This window comes from Cervus canadensis, chromosome 33 (assembly GCF_019320065.1).
Source record: "Cervus canadensis isolate Bull #8, Minnesota chromosome 33, ASM1932006v1, whole genome shotgun sequence".
NCBI classification, from domain to species: Eukaryota; Metazoa; Chordata; class Mammalia; order Artiodactyla; family Cervidae; genus Cervus; species Cervus canadensis.
Genome location: NC_057418.1, coordinates 11527575 through 11546876, shown reverse-complemented (window position 1 = coordinate 11546876; position 19302 = coordinate 11527575). Strand labels below are relative to the sequence as shown.

The following is a 19302-nucleotide window of genomic DNA, read 5'->3' as shown; positions in this document are numbered from 1 at the left end:
ACATAAATTACAAATCAGAAAACATGAACTTCTGTGTTGTCCATGATGGGAGAGGTAATACTCTGTAATGTGTTAAGAATGTGCACTTTGACTCTAACAACTCTGACTCTGTCCCAGCCTGGCTCAAGGAGTCTTTCCAAGTCTCAGGACTTCCCCTATCTCACAAGAGAAAAGGCAGGATGGAGACCAGCATGCTTAATACCTAAGAGACCTGGGCACATAATAAAGGTTGAAAAATGTCAACATAGGTTCTAGCATCCTAAATTTAGTTGAGAACGTGTGAATCACAAGCAATTAAGCATGCCAAGAGGCATCATATTAACAGAGTACTGAGTTATAAAATCAGTAATGGAAGATCTCCTGTGTGAAATTTATTAGACTGGAAAAACATATATCAGTGCACTGTGTAATTACATAACCCTACTGAGTTAAGTCCAACTACACACAAATAGGTGGTACAATACAAATAGGAAATTTTTAATAAAGATATCCAAAGAAACTAAACAGGATTCTAGTCTTTGCGCCATTCCCAGTAGAAAGGTTTTGGAGAGTGAGATATACAAACACCTCACGAGCCATTTACGTCACTGAATCAACAAGCTCCAGGCCCTCCTGATCTCTCAGAATCCATTTTTTTTAACTCATCAGTACAAACAATTTCTCAACAGCATACTCTGAAGTTAAAGCAGGAAATTTGGACCAAAATTGCCTGTAAGACACAATTATGAAAAAGCAAGCACAGAACAACCCACACAGCAAAAATCCTACCTTCATTCCGCTCAAAAGGAATGAAAACTGAAGAAAGAAAAATTTATGGTTGGACTGTCACACGTTTTCTTTGTTTTCTTCTAACACTTCCCTTTAGAGCCAAGCGCCATAAAATAAAGGCATCAACCACCTGTTATAATGGAAGGATGAGTGGCCATGGCTGGTTTTGCTCACATCTCAAAATATCACTCAAGCCCAACAACCCCTACCATCCCAGCTTGGGTAGGTTATGCACTTCTCTAACTGACCACATCATTTAAAGTGCTTTGAGGTCCAGGGCTATTAACAAGAAGAAGCTTTGTAATTAAAAGTTAATCGTAGGTCTTCCTTATCAAAGAACATGAAAATCATTACAATTGACTTTATAGGCTGGCATATACACAGAAGGAGGTGCTCATAAGTTAGGAACAGTATATAGTATTGTCATTTAGACTATGTTAAAAGGTGATGAGAATACTCTTTGTTTCCATAGCAGTAGGGAAAGGAATAAAAGGAGAAAAAAGACTAGATCTTTGGGGCACCTTGATTTCTAATACAGATTTCCGCATCCCCAGCACTCACTTACAGGCTAATTATTGGCTATTCCACATGCTACTTTCTCCCTGCCAACTGGTTTTTGTGGCCAACACAGAAATGTCATTCTGCTCACCTGTTTAGAGGCAAGCTGGATCCCAGGGAGCTGGAACAGTTCAGGTTGACTCCATGGCAAGTCCTTTTTCACTTAAATGATTCCCACTGACCCAAGGCAAGACTGATGGCTCCCTCCATATATCCTTTCACGGCTGGGAGGGATAAAGACTTCGCTGAGACTGAAAGTGAGCCAGGCTTAGAATAACTGAAGTATCTTAAGCATCCTATTCTTTTTTTTTTCTGGTGCCGAACCAGCAAAAAATCAGGAGAGTCAAAACTTACATGTGTGTGCCTCTGCAAAGAGAAGTCAGCCATAGTATGGAGGAAAACCAGAAATCACCAAGAGGAGACCTCAAGATGAATTCAAATCCAGAAGAAGCACAGATACCTACAATTTACCTGGACTAATGCAGAGGCCTCATCAGAAGCACCTGTCCTGCATTTATGCGAACATCCTCTGTTCAGTTAGCACGAGCTGAAGACAAGACCTGGAAATCCTACACTGGCAGCCCCTGATTCTGCCTCTTGACAGTGGGAGGTAGCAAGGGGAGCCCAGCACTTCTCCATGTCCTCAGAAAGGCAGAAACAATGATGAGATTGAAACTGCCTGTCAAAACCCACTGATCCATTTGAAATCACACACAGTCCTTCCCAGTTGATATGGAGACATTTATTTCTTCAATTAAAAAACAAACAAAAAACTTGCACAACCTGTAGAAGTTGCTGAAGGGTTCAAAGCACAGATCTAAAGCCCTAAAATAGATAAAAGCAACAGAAAAGCAATTAAAGCCTTACAAAGAATAAGAAGCTATTACAGATGGTTCTTTCCAAACAAGAATGCTAATGAGCGTGTTCCCACCCTCCATGAAAGATCAGTAGGTCCCTAAATCAAAACAAGGAGGAACCTGTCAGCATCTGGGCTGAAAGAAGTGTCTGGACCAGGCAGGCAAATGAAGCCTCTAGAGCAGGGGTCCCCCACCTCTGGGATCTAATGCCTGATGATTTGAGGTGCAGCTGATGCAGTAATAATAGAATAAAGTGCACAATAAATGTAATGCAGTTGAATCATCCTGAAACCATCCCCCCTCCCCATCCATGGAAAAACTGTCTTTCATGAAACTGGCTCCTGGTGCCGAAAAGGCTGGGGGCCACTGCTCTCCAGGGCTGGGCAGAGGCTCAGCAGGGTGTGGATGGGAGGGAGTGGGGGACACATGTAAGGACAAATGGAAGTAGGACTGTTAAAGAGTCTTTCTGGGAACTGCAACTGGCAGGAGAAAAGCAATTAGGCTGAGGTTGGCTCTGAGGAATCATGGAAAAGGTAAGCAAAATGGTAGCTGGGTCATGGCTGGAGTGATGTCTGGGATTGTTCCCAAAAGGCACTGAGAAATGCCAATAGGAGGTTTGCTGCCAATGGCTGCCTTTTAACGAGATTGCTCCAGGATTCCCTTGATGGTTTTATCTCATCTGGACCAGTCCTGTTGTAAGTTACCTGGGCTCAGAGAAAGGGAAAATCCTGGACTGGAGAGGGATGCAGGTGAAGACTCTTTATTTCTTTAGAACAGAAATTTGACTCCAAGTCAAATTCACACTGGGGGTGGTTGAGTTCAGGCAGGCAGAGTGCCTCATCCAGGTGGGCCAAGGACTCTTCATGGGAACCTAATGAGTGCTGAACCCCTTGTATATTCAGTGACCTTTGATACAGACCATTAATCAGGGTCATGTATTAATAACTACCACAAACCCTCAACCTCAATCAAATAAGAAACGTTAGACTAGCCAGGGCTTTGATTGAGAAGAGAGTAAGAGGTTTAAGACTATACTAGCTGAGGTCAATGGAGAGGGTTTCTGGATTTCTGGTCTACTCTTTGGGACTCCCCCTTTCAGCCAATGAGATATTTGAGATTCTACTGCCGAAGCACAGATTCTTCCAAATACTATGGCACAGATTCTTCCAAATACCAGGTTTTCCAAGAACCTAGGAGATGACATAGGTTCACTGAGATGCACAATGCAGAGTCTGGAGAAAAGGGCACTGAACTAGGAGGTAAAATGATGAAAAATTTATGTATATGAACTCCTTGAAAAAAGGGTCTCAAACAGATCCCCTAAACAATTACCAACCTGACTAATAAATGCCATGACAAATTCACGACAGAAACAGTGAAGGCACAAAGGAAAGAAGGATCACTTTCACTAACCATAGCTCAGTCTTCAAGGCTAAGTAGTAAGAGGAAGTGAGGAATACTGCATAAGACACACAGTGAACAATTTTGATGAAAAAAAAGCAGCTCAGAAAACACGTCTCTAGTGTTTCAGTGTCCCATATAAAGGGGAGCATTAGATTGCTAACCATAGACCTCTAGACCTGCTGTCTTGGTCCTGGCATGCAAAAGGAAGAGGACTCGTAACAAGCATGCTCTATTTCAGTGTATGAGATAGCTCCCAGAGGAGGCGGGGCAGAGACTGGAAAATGCCCTCAGTAAAACCCGAATTTCACACCCTCTTGCATGTGTACATGACTAATCTTGGTCACAGGAAGAGCTTGTTTCTGTGATGGTCAGATGCCAGCAGAGGGACTGACCACTTCCAGCCAAGACTCAGAGGCAGAAGGACACTATAGGAGTCCATTGGAAAGGGAGGACGTTCCTCAGAAACTTGCCAGCAGGTCAAGAAAGATCTAGAAGAGCCACTGACTGCAAATAACAATGGTACTGAATGGTCCACAGAAATGGCATAAGTCCTTTTCCTTTTAACACATAGGGTTAGAAAAAATATAAGTTCTTCAATATTTCAGAGAGAAAAACATCAGACAGATCTAGGTATCATCATAACCAAGCCATCACAAAGACAGTGGGCAGGAAAAGGAAAGACCAATATATCAACTTGCAACAAGTTAAACATCACAGAAGTTGTGGCCCCTCCAGGTGGCTGGTGATAGCCTCACAAAACACAGACACCAGCCCTGAATATTCATAACAAAAACCAGAGCAGCCCTGAAAATTCCATAACTGATCAAGTTACTTTGGTTATATTACTTGATTCCCAAACCATGGCGGGAAAAGCAAACGATGCAGGGGGTGAGAGAAAGTAGAAAAAAGGGAAGAGAAAATGTTTAATATTGTTAACTATTAATAGTTCTTTTTTTTTTCATTTATTTTTATTAGTTGGAGGCTAATTACTTTACAATATTGTAGTGGTTTTTGCCATACATTGACATGAATCAGCCATGGATTTACATGTATTCCCCATCCCAATCCCCCCTCCCACCTCCCTATTAACAGTTCTTGATCAATAGCTTCCAAGTCTCATTTCTTACTTGGCTGAAAAACCAGCAACTAACAACGATGGAGTCAGTAACTACTGGACGTCACTTGACTTGGGCAGAGAGATTTTATCAAGTCTGTCAACTCTGAGGGAACATCCTGAGCTGCCTTTTGCCAGAAAAACAAGAAGGCTGAGGAGAAGGTAACCCCAGCCTGAGGAAGGCTTCTTCCTTGAGCATGGGCACACCGCCACTGCCCACCGATTCACAGGTTTTATTCAACCCTGCAAAGACATGTAAGGCCCAGGTTTAATCAGAGAGAAAAGAGGACTCTCATGGTGGTTAAGAATCCAATCTTCAACGTAGGGGATGTGGGTTGAATCCCTGGGTCGGGAAACTGAGATCCCACCTGCCACGTGGCAACTAAGCCCACTTTCTCTACAGCCCATTCACCACAACTATTTAACCTCAAGCCACAACAAAAAGCCTGGGCAACAACAACAAAAAAAAACTTAAAAAAAAAAAAAGGCGTGAGGGTTCAGGCTCCTCGAGGAGGAAGATAAGGATGCTTAAATCTCACCCCCGAGATCAAAAAGCAAGACTACGGGCAGGAAGGTGGAAAGATGTTCGCGTGACTATCGACTAACAAATTCAGGAGCTACTCCACAGGGCGAGTTCCCTGGCCCTTCCCCCATCCCTGACGCTGAACCTCACTGCGTTCCCCACGTGAATCCCCATCTTGGTTGCTAAGGCTGTTCACTGTATCAACAATAAGACTGGGCCTTTGTTCAGTGAACGAGCCCGGGGCAGAAAGAAGCAAAGCCTCTGGCCCCTCCATTCCATCTAAAGCCTTTTTTCATAGGTTTCTCCCATACCGTGCCCTACGCATGACCAAATCCAGTCACCAGAGTCACTAAAATCATTCACGTGACTTGTGGACTTCCATTTGCACAAGAAGTACTCAGAGCAATCAATGGTAAAAGAAAAAAAATTTTTTTAAAAAAAGATAATACAACCTTAGTTCTTTCAAGGTTTCAATTTTCTTCTGGTTTGAATTACCATTACTAATGTACACAATTGATCAGAACAGTATTAGTAATTATCTATCAGAATGCTAACATATTTAACTTGAAAGACAATCAATGGCAAAAGGAAAAATAAGAAAAAAAGCACGGCAGAAAGTATTTGATACTTAATTTAGTCCTGATGGCTCATTCCAAAACCTGAAACAACAAAACATTTTTGCAAACAACCATTCCTAGGTGATTACATAACAGAAATGGAAACTGAATCTGAATACAAAACCAGAAGAATGCCAAGAAATAGTTTATGAATCTGGTTTCTTTCTCATATACTAAATATAACTGAAGAAAAAAATCATTAAAATAGAAGTATAACTGAAGAAAAAATAACAAATCTAAATTCTTACTTATAAGCAGACAAGAAATTACAGCACCTAAATTAAAAAAAATTTTTTTAATTTATTGTGCTCAAGCAATAGAGAGATACCATGTTAAACACAGTACTGGACAGAGTAAGTGCACTGTGGGTTTAAAAATGCCTGGAAGAAGAATCAAAGGATTAAAGGAAAACTGATTTACCACAGAGGGGGAAAGTCCATTATGGTGTTTATTTCCCTGTTATCAAAGGCTCAAGCAGATTCATTAATTCAATAGCTCGTTTTCGTTTGATTATGGCTTATTCACATAGGCTAAAACAGGCTTTGAAAGGCTCTCAACTATTACGAGTGATAGTCAAACTGAAACCTTCTGATAGGCATAAAATTCCATAGTCAATTTATACTTGCTGCCTCACAAGTGTTTTTTCCCCAGCTACATTTGTTTTCAGTCTCCTCTTGGAGAACATAAAACCTCTGAGAGCAATGCTTGCACCTGCTCTGTCTCATTCACACAGCTCAGTTCTCTGTACGAGGATGCTTGATAGACTTTGCTGCACATCTGGAATGCACAAACACATTCCTCTGTATACAGGATGATATCACCAGCTCTCTATCATTCAGACGAACACTCCGAGTTATATTCTAATATTGGTGAAGACAGGTAAACACACACACACATATATATGTATTCATCTACGGTTCCTCATCTGGCATCCTTCCCATCAATTTTGTGACTACCTCCTACAGTCGTATCCTCATTCATCAGAGGGCAGACAGAAGAAGCAAGAACTACAATCCCACAGACTCCAGAAAGAAAACAACAATCGCAGAAAGCTAACCAAAATGATCACATGGATCACAGCCTTGTGTAACTCAGTGAAGCTCGAAGTCATGATGTGCAGGTCCACACAGGGCAGACAGGTCACAGTGGAGGGTTCTGACAAAACGTGGTCCACTGGGGAAGGGAATGGCTCACCACTCCAGCACCACTCTTGCTGTGAGAACCCCATGAACAGTATGAAAAGGCAAAAAAATATGACATCGGAAGATGAGTCCCCCAGGTCAGTGAGTGTTCAATATGCTACTTGGGAACAGTGGAGAAACAGTTCCAGAAAGAATAAAGAAGCTGGGCCAAAGCTGGAAACAACACTCAGTTGTGGATGTGCCTGTTGATGATTTTTTTTTTCTTTCTGGAAGTCAACCCTGAATATTCATTGGAAGGATTGATGCTGAAACTGAAGCTCCAATACTTTGGCTACTTGATCTGAAGATGTGACTCACTGGAAAAGACCCTGATGCTGGGAAAGACTGAGGGCAGGAGGAGAAGGGGACGACAGAGGATGAGATGGTTGGATGGCATCACCAACTCAATGGACATGAATCTGAGCAAACCCTGGGGGATAGTGAAGGACAGGGAAGCCTGGTGTGCTGCCGTCCATGGGGTTGCAAAGTCAGAAATGACTTAGCAACTGAGCAACAACCTGTGGTCATACAAGATGGCCAGCTGGCCCTGGGCTCAATATCATGGACAAGTGTAATGCTCAGTGGCTAAGCAGGGGACCAAACACAGCCCATTAACACTGTATTTTCTCCAGCTCATTTGGTTCCACATACACCAAGAGGTAGAAAATGCCAGTTGTCTTTTGATGCCCACTGTACCAGGAGCCTCTTCTGGTATCACTGTCACTTTCTTCCTTCTAACACTGAAGGCAAACCTTTTACCACAGATCCATAACCAAAGAAAGTTGCACTGTAGCTTCAATAACCCCTTGGATAGAGAAAGAACCTTTACAGCAGTGTCATCAAACATTTTTGCAAATTTTAAATACTATTTTTCACACATTTTAAGTTGACATTTAAATTTCTCAACCATAATTTTAATTCAGTGCAAAGGCTGTAATTCTGGCATATTGGAATTAGTACAATTTTAATTAAAACATATCACTCACTTAAAGGTATCCAATAAAATCCAAATACCACACCAATTTGCAAACCATCTTCACCTATCAAAAAATATATGAACAAACTCCTCTTTGCAAAAAGGCTGCACTGTTATCTCCTTGAACTTGTATTTCCATTTTACTCCCCACACAGAATTTTCTCTCAATCTAATACATTTAACACCTGATTTTATGAATTATCCTATTATATTTCCCTGCAACAAAAATGTATATAAAGTGATTCTTAAAAATTTCCTCTGGCTGTAAGGCTTAAAAGTGTTCCATTTTCTTCTTTGAGCTATCATTACTAATGCACACAACTGATCCAAACAACATTAATAATTACTTATAAGAATGTTAATATAGTTAACATGGAAATTAAAAATTTATTGGAAGTGTATCCCTAAAGAAATGTACAGGATTTGTCTCTTTCTTCTCAACTAGTTCATATACTGATGAGTGAATACTCTCTACTGTTATAATACAATGAAACTGAATTATTATATTATAATAATAATATAATATAAATTCCATACCTTTCTTTCCCACTTTTAAAGATGCAAGCACTAAGAAACCTTGTTTATATAAGTAAGAAAGGAATGAAGGAGATTCATCAAAAAAATCTTTTTTCTTTGTTATAACCAGATTAGGTCCTCTTCCAATTTCACTGAAAGCCAAGAAATGAAAACTAACCTGCAAAAAGATGTGTGCCTTGGTCATTATATTCATCCCCTTTACCAACACAGACATTAATATTTTCATAGTTCTCTGTTGGTGGGAAGAGGGTTTTGCATCCCAGGACAATACACTAGGGTCAGAGTCAGGATGGGGTGGGAGACAGCTCTGCTGTCCTTTGTCAAGAGGGAGAAGGGTGACTGTAAGAGGTGAAATGGAAAAAGAGACACAGCAAAATCAATTCTGAAGCAAATAATTTTAAGACAGGTTAACTATAGAAACTGGGAACCAGGAAATCATCTCCCTTCAACCATCTATGCTTTTGTACCTCCTGGAGAATTTTTACATTCCTTTGTGTGCATGCATACCCCAGCTGGAATACCCCTCCTCTGGGTAAGAATGTTGCTGCCAGACATTCTATCTATTTAGAAGAAAAGTATACTTGGTTTGATTAACGCATGAATTCCCTTATAGGAATTGACTAACACACAAATGTATCAACCTGTAGCAGGCACTACAGTAGAAGTAATACATTTTCTAAATAGACAGAAGCATAATTCTTTTTTCAATTTACTTGAAAAGAGAGAAAATACATAATAAATCATAAGTATTCTGACAATACAGAAACTATACTCAAAAGACTTAGTTTTTAATAATTGCAAAGAAAAATCTAGAAACAATCCAAATGTTTAATAAAATTACTAAATAATTTTATGCTGCAACAGACATATAGTAAAAGAAAATGCAATATTTCAAGAACATATATGGACATTAGAAAACGTTCTTCTATAGTGTTGACCAAAAAAAACCAAGCAGGAAACAAACATGTAAATAAAGCCTCATATTAATTTGTAAAAATATGTATGTGTGTTGGGGGGAAGTCTGTTAAGAGAATCTGTTAAACTGCTTTCACTGGTTATTCTAGGTTGGTGTAATTACGGGCAACTTTTGTATGCTCTTTCCAAATTTCCACAAAAGGCATGTATTTCTCTCACAATGATGGAGATGGGGGAGCAGGAAGAGTTGAGGAACTGGGGAAATAGACTTACGGTCTCAGGGCTACTGCAGGTGGCCACAGAGTTTGTGAGATGGTGTCCACCCGAGGGGCCAGAGAGAGCTTAAACCCACCCCACGCGGGGCAGGACTGCTTCCCCCCAAAGTGAAAGGCATTCTGTCGTGTCTGATTCTCTGTGACCCCATGGACTATACAGTCCACAAAATTCTCCAGGCCAGAATACTGGAGTTAGTAGCCGTTCCCTTCTCCCGCGCATCTTCCCAACCCAGGGATCAAACCCAGGCCTCCCGTAAGGCAGGAGGATTCTTCACCAGCTGAGCCACTAGAGAAGCCCAAAGTGGGCACCATTTCCTAACTCACGGTGGGAGGCTAATCCACAGTCTCCACGTCCACAGTCCACATCCTCACTTAGGTTTTGGTCATTTCTCTCCGTGACCAATTGTATCCTTTCATCCAAGACTTCCACAGCTGGTTCCTTTGGAATACAGATTTCACTGACACTAAGACACTCATGAAATACTCAGTTCACAGATGCAGAAAGGTCAACAGTCAGCAACTAAAATCCTGTTAGCCAAAGAGGTTATCTGGACCCTTCAGGAAAACATGGTGGGCCATTTTTACTTCTGTGATATTCTACAACTCCAGTCTCCTTACCTCAGCAAGTGTGGAGGGATCTTGACAATGGTATCCACACCATCGAGGGTTTCTGCAAAAGGAAAATTACAAAGTCAAAAATAAGTATGTGAGGACTAGGAATCTAAACTGTACATAAATCTCACTTTTAGTTTCTCCACCCTCCCCCCCATCCCCGGAAATTCCTATAATTATAAATTAGTCAATTGTCAACTATCTGCATGCAAATCATCCACACTTAAAAATCCTTTGCCTTTTCTAGCTCACAAGACTTCCTCTCAGAGCTTAAAAATTAGGACGCATTTCCCTTAGAGACAGAGTCAATTCCTAACCTGAAACAGAATGCCAATGTGATCTATTTACAACTGACTAAAAATGCTATATTCTTGCAATAACAATAGAGAAAGGAGAGCTATTTCCTTGAAAATACTGTTTTAATACCTTTAAATAATAACTTATACTTGAGAGACTTTCATGTTCACAAAGCACTTTATGTAACAGCTCATCTCACATTTATGACACAGCAGGTGAAACTCTTCAAAAATCACACAGTATTGAAGAATACTGATTGGAAGGCTCACATCTCATTAATCTCACCTGAATGGTCAACACTTAACCACTGCTATGGCTATTCACACTCTTGCTGTCTCCAATTATAGTGATAATGAAACATTCACTATTCTCTTTCAAAATAAAAGCTGTTCTAGTTCAATAGATTTAACAATCCTGCACCCAATTCCAATGTGTGTTTGTGGGATTGAAGGGTGGTAGGGAAGATGGGTCCCTCAATAAGCAATTCTCTGACACCAGCTGAGTGTCATACAATTTAACTTAATTCTGACACTATCTACCTGGAGAGAACATAAGACCCCACAGGCTGGGCTCAGTCCTACAAGCCTGTAACACCCACTCCCCCCGCAACCTTCCCACCCCGCCACCTCCCCACCTTCAGATGCCAACCTCAAGTCCTGGTTGTCACCTGCGCTTCTGACCGACTGGCTATAAATTAAAGTTTCCAAAAACCCCCTCCTTGGGTTTAATTAACTTGCTAGAATGACTCACAGAATTCACAGGAACTTTTACTTACTAGATTACTGGTATGTTACAGAAGGATATAATTCAGGAACAACCCAGTGGAAGAGATACACATGGCAAGGTATGGGGAAAGGGCAAAGAGATTCCATGGTTTCTGGGTGTGAACCAGGAAGCTTGCCAAACTCCATCCCTTTAGGTTTTATGGAGGCTTCATTATACAGGTACAACTCATCAGCCCCTGATGTTTGATCTTCAGCTCCTCTCCCCTCCGTAGAGGTCAGGGGGAGTGGGACTGAAGAGGATGGTTTTGGCAACCAGCCCCCATCCTTAGATGTGGTCCAAAATTACTTCATTAACATAAAGAATGACATTTTTAGCTCTCTTCCTTTTGGGAAATTCCAAGGATTTTAGAAGCTCTGAGCCAGAAACAGGGACCAAGACCAAATATATATTTCTTATCATAAATCACAACATCACACGCTCCAACTTGTCTCCAGTTTTTCTGTTCAGACTCTTGCCTCCTCTCTTCACTGTTCTAGAGTCAACAAGCCCTGTCAGTCTAAATTACTTTTACCGGGGAAGGAGAAACATCTCTTTCCACATGGCTAAGAGATCAGAGGGAACAGTGTGCACCAAATGTATCCCTGAGACTCTGGAGTAAGAACAGAAACCATGATGATAGGATCTGGGACTGTTGTGGTCCATGGGGCACAGCAGCAGGTTTGAGGAAGCGAGTAAAATAGAAAGATGGTTGGACGAGTTCAGTGGTGCAGGGGCCACAAGACAAGGTAGGAAGTAGAAGGACTGAGGTCAGTTCCTGAGATGAGACAGGATCATAAAACAAAGCCCTGAGATGCAGGTATGGGGGCGGCTCCAAGGTCAGGCAGGTGAGTCTGGCCCAGCAGTCGGCAGGGCACAGCCAATATCCAGGATAACTTGATGCTGCTTCCCAAGAAGAGGATCTGACAGCAAATGACCAAACCGCTGCAGTTTTCCTCATCAGACAGAGGAGTTTATATTTAACTCAAGCTGTGCAACAGTGCCCAACCCTGCAAGTGCCAACAGAGAGTCAGAGGAAAGGGAAAAGAGAAAGTCACAGAGCAGCCATAATGAGCCCACCCCGTTGCAGAAGACAAGAGGGTAGGAAGTTGCATTGGAGGGAGAAGGGGGCTAGTGGCAGAGCAAGGGGAAGCCCAGGGATCTAAATATGGGTATCACATTCTCAGAAACTGAACTGAAGCTGCGGCTCTTAAAGTGTTCAACTCCAGGCGGGCTGGGAATTAAGAGAAGAGGGTTCATGGCTAATTCTTGTGAAACACAATCTTTTAGGTGGGGGAGGAGCTGAAGCTTCCCAGGTGGCTCAGTGATAAAGAACCTGCCCACCAATGCAGAAGCCACAGGAGACGTGGGTTCAATCCCTGGGTTGGGAAGATCCTCTGGAGAAGGAAACGGCAACCCACTCCAGTATTCTTGCCTGGGAAGTTCCATGGATAGAGGAGCCTGGCAAGCTACAGTCCATGGGGTTGCAAAGAGTTGGACACGACTAAGCAGGCACCCACTATGGGAGCTGAAACTGCAAAGGAGACAGAAAAACTCAAGAGGCAGGATCAAAACCGGCGGGGTGAGGGTACGAGGCCAAGGTCAAGTAGATGCCCATAGTGGCCAAGAGAACCTGTAAGAGGGATGTGAGAACGGTCTGCTACACTCTGAGGTCTGAGTACCTTATTCTTCAATAGAAGGAAGGACAGAAGAGAAAGACTGGAGTGAGCTGAAGAGTGAGCAGGAAGTGAGGATGTGGACACAAGCACTACACCCACATTTTAAGTCGTTTGGCTGTGAAGGTAGCAGAACCTGAGGTTGGAAGGAAAGGTGGATGGAAAGAGACAAAAGGAGGATGGTTACACAGACCATCCTTCTTCCTTAACTTGTTGTTCCAACTTCTGATTTTCTTTCTCTTCTCCATTTTCTAAATCAATTCAACAGGAGCCCCTGGTATATGCAAAACAATGCAAGTTTCTAAAAGACGCGTGATCCAGTTCTATTGATCTGCCCTTCTATTCCATCCTTGCCATTCCCAGTGCCCACACCTCCAGGACTGCCAGTCCTTGAAGGAGAATCTTCTCTCAGGCCCTCCACACAGTGGCCCAGTCCCTTTTTCTTTTTCTATTCCTTCGTCAGACCACTTCCTCACTGACAAGAAAAGTATATAACCTGGATAGCTCAAAATAGAGAAAAAACACATACATAGTCCTTGCCAGTTACTATGTAGCCATTAAAAAAACTGGTTTTCAGAAACCAATTTTCAGAAAATGCTGAAGTTAAAATAAAAAATAACTAACAATCCACTATATGTGGTAAAAAAAAAAACAAACCCTTTGCAGGAGGGAAATACTCCAAAATATGATTAGTGACCATATGGGTGATGAGATTATTTTCTTTATAGTGTTTGACTATTTTTCAGTATTCTAAAATGAGCATATATAACTTTTGTAACTAGAAAACAAGATTAAGATCACTTAAAACCCAAACAAGTCAGTAACATGTTGATTTATTTACGTATTGAACATGTGTCTCTCATATTGCAGGTGCAGAAGCCACAAACAAGGCTAAGTGATAGTCCCTATGCTAAGGAAGCTCACGTCTACACTGCGGACACGTGTTGCTTTGGCCGATCACCATCCACTCACCTGCCTCTCAAGCTGCAAACTCTAATTTTGTTTTGAGGAAGCCATCTTTGGCTGACTCTGGGATTTCAGTGGGCCTTGTAGGCAGCTAGCCTGTTTCATTCCTTAGCTAGAGGACTGGATCAGGGATACACACTCAACCCATCAACGCCAAGGACTGGGCAGGAGTGACTGTCAGAGCTCCACTCCCTTTGGATGAGCCCATGATTGGCCAAGTGGGAAGTGACCCCCTTCTCCTGTAATGGCCTAAATGTGGAGATGCACTCTCTCTCTCCTAGAGAGTTTTAGTGGGAGATGCCTCCTCTCCCCTGGTATGATCTAATTGTCTTTCTCCTATAACAGTCCAAGCGGGAGATGACCTCTTTCTTCTGATAAGGACTAAGCGTGAAGATGACCCCCTCTCCCACGGTAGCTTTCATAAGAATGACTCTCCCCTGGGGTGGTCTAAATGTCATGGTGATCCCTCTTGCTTATAATGGCCCAAGTGTAAGATGACTACTTTCTCTTGAGATGCTCTAAGTACGGAAATGACCCCTTTCTCCCATGATGGTCTAAGTGGGGGACGAGCCCTCTTTCCTGAGATGGTCTAAGTGTGCTGACTGATGAACTCAAAGCTTTGGAGACTCATGTTGAGTGTGTTTGTCATCCCAAAAGAGCAGAGTAAGATCCTTTTAACAGTACCTAATCCCTGAACCAAACTCAACCCACAGCTAGCCTTCCAAGGGCTGTTTAGTTCATAGAGTGAAAACATTCTATTTTGCTTTAAGTCTGCTTGAATTTTTTCTTTTTGTCTCCTGAATCCAATATATTTCTCAAACATCCTGCCCCCAAAGGAGTAGCTGCGGGCATAACCAACTATAATCCCCAAAAGCAGGTGCTCTAAGAGGATCCTAAACGCAGAGCTAAGAGCCCAGAGGAGCAACCTATTCACTTGCAGAGCTCTGGGCAGCCTTTGTATGTGAGCTGAGCCTTGGGAGTCTGGGCAGGTAAGCCGTGGCAGAAGGACTAGCATTTGCCCAAGCAGAGGAACATGCAACACACAGCGTGTACAAGAAAGTATATGGCTTACTGGGGACCGATGAACCCCTGCCGTGAGGGCGCCAGGAAAGAAGGCTGGGGCTGGATTCCAAAGAGCATTCGAAGGAATTCACACTTTAAAAAAACAGTATGGGGATTGAGGAGTGAAAAGTATTTTATAGCCAAAAAAAACCCAAAAAGATGGAACAGTGGAAAATGGACTGGAGTGGGAAAGAAGAACAGGAAGCCATACCTTCATGTCTGTTTCTGCAGCATTCTCCCTCCAACATACCCTCTCCTAACAAGCTAATTACAGGGAGGAAGCATTTTATTCATTTTTCTCTCCCCACCGCTCAGTACAGAGGAGGTCTTAATAAATCATTGCTACACAAGCAAAGAAAAGCAGAAACCCACGGCTTACCCATTCTTCAAGTCCAATTGACTTCAAAAGCCCACCAACTCATACCAGTCCCCCTACCCCCCACCCCTGACCTCACATTCACTCCCTCTTCTTTGATCGGTTTTCCTGGTTTACTCCTTCCAACCACTGTTAGTTAACTGTTTCATGCACTCCCATCTCTTGCTGAGAATGGCCCCTGGGAAAAGAATCCCATTTACTCTTCCCATCAGGCTGAACTCCAGGCTCTGCTCACATTATCTAGCTGCCTCAGCTCTGGGCTTTTTCTTCAAGGACCTAAACTAGGTAACATTGCACTTTAACTTAACAAGATGCAGAGTATCAAAATCCAAATATTAAAGATGCTACATTCCTCTCCTCCCCCATGTTATCTAAATCTGCTTAACTTACAGCAAAATAATAACAAGTACAGGTAAGAACCTGTCTAGAGTGCAGTCAGGACCTGCTAGATTATGTTACCCGGACATCTGGGACCCTTCATTTGAAGCCTTTGAGAATCTATCCCATCACCTGACTGAATGACAATGGCAATGCAAAAACAGTACTGTGGCTTTAAGAGCCTTGCTGTTCACTTATGTATCTGGTCCATTTTCTTCCCCCTCTAACAGTAAACAAATGGTCAAGTTCTGATTCTGCCTACAAGATAAACTTCCTAGACAACATTCTAGAAAATTTTGTGATGACAGACAGGTTAAAAAAAAAAAGAGCGATGGTCTGTGCACACACACTCAAACATATGTGAATTCAGATCTTCTAAATATTAACCGAGATACGTAGAGCACCAACAGAATTCTCCATTTAGTAGAAAACCTGCTAACGGCCCTTCCCAGGCTGTGCCACAGCAGAGTGTCATGACAAACACTAATGGCTTTTTGGTTTACGGAGAAAGGGATTCAATTTTCTGTTTTGACTGGTTGGCAACTGAGGAATCACATGCAGGCTTGGGGAAGGCCAGGGGCCCACAGAGCTGCCCTGGTTTCTTCTTGGCCTTTCCTTTTCTCCCTCCTCAAGCATCACTATTACCCCAAGTATGCTCCTGAACCCCCTGAATTCCCATCCAGACAATTTTGATTGCCCACATTCTTGCCTAATTGGAATGTCTTGCCGTTTTCTCCAAGGTTGAGTTCGACAATCCGAGTCTGACAAGAAACACAAATTTGCTACCTGGAACTTATTTCAGTGCTTGCAGAGTTCACAAATCTAAAATCAAATCTGTCTGAAGGGCAGACAACAATAGAATTGTAGAGGTAACACCATCCCACCTGCGTGTTATTTTTCATTTACAATAACCATGAAAGCTAATACTTAACAAGCTGGCCTCTATCAGGAAAATCAAACAAGCTGTTCCTTCCTGGTTACACTGGCCAAGGTACTTGAGACCGCGGCTGACGGTTCAACTTCCCTCTAGCCCACAGGCGTTTTGGAATCAGGCCGGTGTTTTCCGACCGGCTTGTGATCCGAACTCGGAGATGGGTGACCGTCGTCCGCCGTGCAGGGGACTTGAAGAAAGGGGCCGTCAGGAGGGGACACGGCGGTTCCCCATTAAGGTTTAGGAGAAGATAAAGAGACCAGAAGGTAGGCGGATGGATGTACACGCCCGAATCCAAATTCGCACATCACCCATCAATTCTCCGAGGCAACTCTCGCAATTGCGCGAAAAAGCATCGGTCATAGCTGCTCAGCTCCCCCTCACCACCCCGCAGAGGGGCCATCACAGCCCTCCCCGGCGCGGCCCTCCGGCGGCGGCGAACCGGCCCCGCCGGCAGGTGCCGGGCGCCCCGCTCGGCGCGCTTACCCAGGGCCCAGGTGCAGCTCTCTTTGATGGCTTTGTACTTGCTCCCGGACGCCTCCTTCTGCAGCTTCCTTAGGATCTCTTCCATCTTGACCTCTGCCGCGGGCCAGCCGCCGACAGCTAGGGGAGCGCGCGCGCGAGGCCCGGCGGGGACGCCGCCGCCACCGCAGCCCGGCCCTGGGCGCCTGGGCGGCCGCTGCGCTCGCCCCGCTCCGGCCCGGCGCGGCGGCTGATGAATCACGCCCGCTCCATGCCGCCGCCGCGTCAGGCCCGGAGCCCCGCCCGCCGCCCCGCCCGCGGGTCAGGAGCGCCCCGCGCGCCGCGACGGAGACAGCGGGCTGCGGAGCGGAGGCCGACACCGGGGCGGACCCCGGGGCACGGAGGCTCGCCGAAAGCCGGTGGCGGACGTCCTGGGCTGGCTCGCCGGCCGGGCGTTGGCCGGGTTCGGCCCTAGGGAGCGTCTGGCGGCGGCGGACAGCGGGCGGGGAGGAGCCTCGTCGTTGCCCCCGCCCCGCCGTCCCGGGCGGGCGGAGTTGGGGCTGTTCGGCTCCGGCTCCGGGTCCAGGAGCCCCCCACCTCCGGCGCCTGGTGGTGTCGCGCCGCCCGCGGCATCCCGCGGTCCAGGCTCACTAGTGCCGGGCCGCCCTCGGAGCCAGGCTCGGGCGCTACCTGTGAACAGACTGTGACTCTGCCCAACCATGTATTCCACACCATCTCACGTGTGCGTGTGTGTGATAATAGGATTAACATCCCTATTATACACAGGAGGAAGCCAGGTGTGAACCAGGGCTGTGTGTGTGTGATGGAAGGATTAACATCCCGTTATAACAGGAGGGAACCAGGCCCAGAGAGGTTTAAGGTACTTCCCAAACCAACAGAATTTGGACTCTTGAATCCAAAACCCTTTTTAAAAATGTCTCTTCCTTCCCTTTCCAACCCTCTGTTGACCTGAATTGTTATCCTTTGAAGAAAATAAAAAGGGTGGGGTGGTGGTGCACCGGGACCATGCAGCAGAGAGCTAGCCAACTTAGGTGTGGGGATGGGAGAGGGTGGACAGAGAAAGCTTTGGCAGTGAAGAACCTTCGGGCAGAACTCGGGAGCGGACAGGGGCTGCCGGATGGGGAAAGGCAGCCTGAGGCAGAGTCTCAGGCCTTAGGAGAGTGCTTCAGTCACTTCAAGTCCTTTACTGATGGAGGCCCTAGGATGGATGTTGGAGGAAAAAGGGAGGGGAAAGCAGGAGTCTTATTTGGAGTCTCCCCCGCCTCCCACCCTTGTGAAAGCTGTGATTGGGAACTCGGGATTCTGGGCGTTTTTGTTTTTCTTTAGAAATTCGGCTGTAGTGGTACTGAGGAAGTTAAATTGCAGAGGAGTAGACTGGCAGCTGGGAAAAAAAGTCAGAAGATTCTTCAGTGATCTAGAAATAAGTTAAGCCAAGGGTAGATGGAAAGGAATAGAGGAAAATATAGCAAGAGATTCTTTGAATTGAAGCAGTAGGATTTACTGACTGATTGGGATGGTAATATAAGGGATGACTTCCAGGTTTCTTACTTGGGAAAATTGGAGGGTAATGGTCCCATCCTGTAAGTTAAAGGAGAAAGGAAGAGAAAGGTTTGGAATCCAGGGAGTATGAGTTCAGTTATGAACAAGTTCAGTTTGAAATGGCAATTAGGATATCCATAGGGTGTTTGGGGCCTCCCTTGTGGCTCAGCTGATAAAGAGTCCACCTGCAATGCGGGAGACCTGGGTTCCATCCCTGAGTTGGGAAGTTCCCCCTGGAGAAGGGAAAGGCTACCCACTCCAGTATTCTGGCCTGGAGAATTCCATGTATAGTCCATGGAATCACAAACAGTCAGACATGACTGAGTGACTTTCATTCACTCATAGGGTGTTTTACTTATGGGTAGGAACTAAGGATAGGACTCTGTGATAGAAAAGAGGATTTGAAGCCACCAAGTAGGGAGAATTGCTGATGCCTCGGGTTTGACAAAGGTTACTGGGAGGGAGTAGGTAAAATGGAAAGAGCACAATGCCAGA

General features: G+C 44.3%; 1 protein-coding gene across 5 annotated transcripts in view; it reads right to left on the bottom strand.

Moving 5' to 3' along the window:
- ARFGEF3 (ARFGEF family member 3) overlaps positions 1 to 17482 on the bottom strand; it is a 176981-nt gene extending 159499 nt beyond the window's left edge. For all 5 annotated transcript variants that reach the window (XM_043457044.1, XM_043457045.1, XM_043457046.1 and 2 more), the window contains exons 1-2: positions 17272 to 17482; positions 10344 to 10395 (exon numbers count right to left, since the gene is read on the bottom strand). In XM_043457044.1, the coding sequence (XP_043312979.1) occupies positions 10344 to 10395; positions 17272 to 17356 (137 nt within the window). In that variant the 5' untranslated portion in view covers positions 17357 to 17482. The remainder of the gene's footprint in view (positions 1 to 10343; positions 10396 to 17271) is intronic.
- Between the last annotated feature and the right edge of the window lie 1820 nt (positions 17483 to 19302).